This window comes from Rattus norvegicus, chromosome 1 (assembly GCF_021556685.1).
Source record: "Rattus norvegicus strain SHRSP/BbbUtx chromosome 1, alternate assembly SHRSP_T2T, whole genome shotgun sequence".
NCBI classification, from domain to species: Eukaryota; Metazoa; Chordata; class Mammalia; order Rodentia; family Muridae; genus Rattus; species Rattus norvegicus.
Genome location: NC_141534.1, coordinates 166,636,410 through 166,639,931, shown reverse-complemented (window position 1 = coordinate 166,639,931; position 3,522 = coordinate 166,636,410). Strand labels below are relative to the sequence as shown.

Sequence of the window (3,522 nt, the reverse complement as noted above, 5' to 3'; positions counted from 1 at the left end):
GTGTGCGCATGTATTTACATGTGCCTGTGCATGTGTGTGTGTGTGTGTGTGTGTGTGTGTGTGTGTGTTATTTGTGTGCATATCTGTGTACAGGTTTTGAAGGCCAAAAGTCAGTGTCAGATTCCTTCATTCATTTCACCCTGTCTTTTGAGACAGATTCTCCCACTGCTGGATTTATTAAGTTTTCATCACCAAACCAAAGTTGCTTCCCTATGGAAAATAGTATGTTTCCAGAAATTTTTTTAGTTTTACATTTCCCATTTCAGTCTAATTTTGGATAAGATGTAAAGTTTGAGATTTTTTTTTGCATATGGACATCCAATTGTTTTGTGGTCCAAAGTCTACTCTTTACTATTAAATGCCCTCAATTTTCTTAAATATCAATGTCAACTAATATTTGTTTGTATCTATTTATGAACTCTACTCAATTTTACTGATGTATATTTTCTCGGGTTTCTTAGTGCTAGGATTAAACTTTGTTAGACAGAAGGATCCCTGACATTTGTGGGTCAGTCAGTGTAGCGTACTCTGTAAGCTCTAGGCCAGTGAGAGGCCCTGACTCAAATCTGAGGTGGTTTGTGACTGGGAAGGACATTGAGGTTGACCTTTGGCCTCCTGTCTCTCTCTCACATACACACAAGCACACACACACACACACACACACACACACACACACGCCTGCACCCACATGACATGAACATTCACGTACATGAGCACACCACACAAAATACAAAGATGAGTCACTGACTAGAAGAACCCTCTTGTTAATCCCATGTCTGAAAAGGGGCTTGTACATAGCACATGTAGAGAACTCTTAAAATTTAACATGAAAACAGGAAACCCAAAAGTTGAGAAGAGCCCTCACCAAACAGGAGAAGTGGACAAAAAAAAAAAAAATGAGCATGTGAAAAAATCAATCTCTTAACAATGTTTAAGAGTTCAGACACCATTTTTGTTTGTTTGAGACAGGCTCTCTCTCACTGAGTAGCTCTGACTGGTCTTGAGTTTACAGAGATCTGCCTGCTTCTGCTTTGTGAGGAACGGGATTAAAGTCCACAGTACCAGGCCAAAATCTCCTCCAATTTATTTCTCACCCATATGAATCTAATCTATATAGTCTCTTGCTTTAGGGATAAGAGTTGTCTAGAAACTAACTTTAGCACTACACATACCAAGAGAGTAACTCGGTGAGAGTCTCGGCAATGTCTGTGCTGGTTACAACCATGAGAGGCCATTGCATAGTTGTCAGACGTTCTAAAGTAAAAGACCACCAACAAGAGGGAAGGAAGGTGAGAATTCATCAGGCACACTCATTGCTAGTGGGAATACATACTCAGATGACCCCTCTCAAAGGCAGTCGGATGGCTTCTCCTTAAGCCAAACGCTAACAACACAACCAGTGTCACCACAGCCTTGGTGACTAGAGCAGATGGGTATCACTTCCACTCTGCTATGGCATGGTGAAACATCACCTACATAGATCTCTTCTATGGCACACGTCCACAGATGAGAAAATTACAAACTAAAGAATGCTAGACAAGACAGCCACTACTCTTAAATCAGCAAACTTTATGTTTCCATCAGTTTTAAGTTCACATCAAAATTAAGTTCTCATATGCAATCGATCTCCTCAGAAACATACCCCTCGCCACCCACTGCAGGCATCCGGTACCAGTGGATGGATTCTTTTGGTTACCTGTACTTATTGTCAGAATCTGCACAGTGCTGGTCTGTCTTTCTGTCCCAACACCCTACCACTTCCTTCCCCTTGTTGGTTTATAAGTTGAAGGGAGGATTTTTTCCAGAAATTTTAGGAAAACCTACTGCTTTTCCTAGGAAAATATATCTGCAGTTTGTTCTTAGTTAACAGAGACCAAGAATATTATCAACTTAGACGTTCAACAATATTTAATGAGTTTCTAGTCTGTGCTAAGCACCCCTGGTCAGTGTTCTGGGAATAGAACTAACTTGATTTAAAGGTTAATATCCCTATCACAGCCTGAATCTTGATATATATGATTTTAGTGATGGCTGCCTTGACATCTTTGTTCCTCAGGGTGTAGATGATAGGGTTGAGAACAGGTGTGAGAATGGCAAACACCACATTGCCCACAATGTGGAAGTCCAGGGCCAGGTCAGCCCTGTAGGCCACATAGGCTATGGCAATGGATGAGTAGTAGGTGCCCACCACCAGGAGGTGGGAGCTGCAGGTGGAGAAGGCTTTGGAACGCCCTTCCTTGGAGTTGATCCGAAGCACTGAGATCAGGATTCGCACATAGGAGAGGAGCACCAGGAGGAGGGGGAGGAAGGACACCACCATGGCAATGCAGAAGCCCATGAGCGTCTGGGGACTGGTGTCTGAGCAGGAAGCCTGGACCACGGCCAGGTGGTCACAGAAGCAGTGGTAGATGTAGGCGATGTTGTCAAATGCCATGTGGGAAGTCTGTACCACTGCTGGGATGGGCAGGAGGAGGGCGGTGATCCAGGCACTGGCTGCCAGTGCAGTGTTTGTCTGTGGGGTCATGTGGACGGGGTAGTGCAGAGGGCAGCAGATAGCCACATAGCGGTCATAGGCCATGACCACCAGGATGAAAGCTTCTGAGCAGTTGAAACCATGGAACAGATACATCTGCAGGAAGCATGCTGGGAAACTGAGGAAGTGGTCTTCCAGCAAGAACAGAGCCAGCAACTTGGGGACAGTGGTTGTAGTTGAGAAGATGTCTAGAGCTGAGAGGTTGATTAGGAAGAAGTACATGGGCTTGTGGAGGCTGGGCTCGGCCACCACAGCCACCAGGATCAGGGTGTTCCCCACCAGGATGAGCAGGTAGAGGAGGAGAAAGATGAAGAAGACAGGAAGGAAGAGGGATTTTTGCAGAGAGGGGATGCCTATAAGGTAGAAGCTGGTCTGAGAGTCCCCTGACCCATTACAGGCTATGTTCTCCATGCTGTGTTAAAGCCAGATGCTCAGGCTGTAGAGAGCAGACATTGTGAAATCACACCCATCTGTAAACAGAAGGAGCAGAAATTCTGGCGTGAGAATTGCATAACAATCAGATCATTATTTAATAATTATATTAATAATAATATTACTATTACTATTTACTACCATTTCTAGTCCCTCAGTGGGTAGAAGCCCTACCCCAGCTCTCTAAAGGCTGGTTCTTTAAAGCCAGTATCACCTAGACCTGGTCAGCCCCCTAGAGCTGGAGCAAGAGAATCAGGAGTTAGAAATTGTCCCCAAATTCTTTCTCTGGCACCAAAATACACTCTTTGCTTTTAGAATCAAGTATAGACAAACTATCTGCACCACTAAGTGTGTGTGATGTTTTCGAGGGCATGTTCTATTATTCTGAAGTCTTAATGGTAAAGAAAGCCATTACCCAACCTGTCACATGACCATCTCACTATGTCGTGGAACTTAGGGTGGTTGTTTTCATGTATCATATGATGATGGGGGGGGCATTAAATCCCCTACGCCAGGACTCTTTTTCTTCTCTTCTGACAATACTTCAAGATTTTTTA

General features: G+C 44.0%; 1 protein-coding gene across 1 annotated transcript; it reads right to left on the bottom strand.

The window, feature by feature from the left end:
• Nucleotides 1-1,963: 1,963 nt before the first annotated feature.
• On the bottom strand, nucleotides 1,964-2,944 carry Olr36 (olfactory receptor 36). The gene is given in 1 exon segment (NM_001000935.1): nucleotides 1,964-2,944. A coding segment is annotated over 1 exon segment (981 nt).
• Between the last annotated feature and the right edge of the window lie 578 nt (nucleotides 2,945-3,522).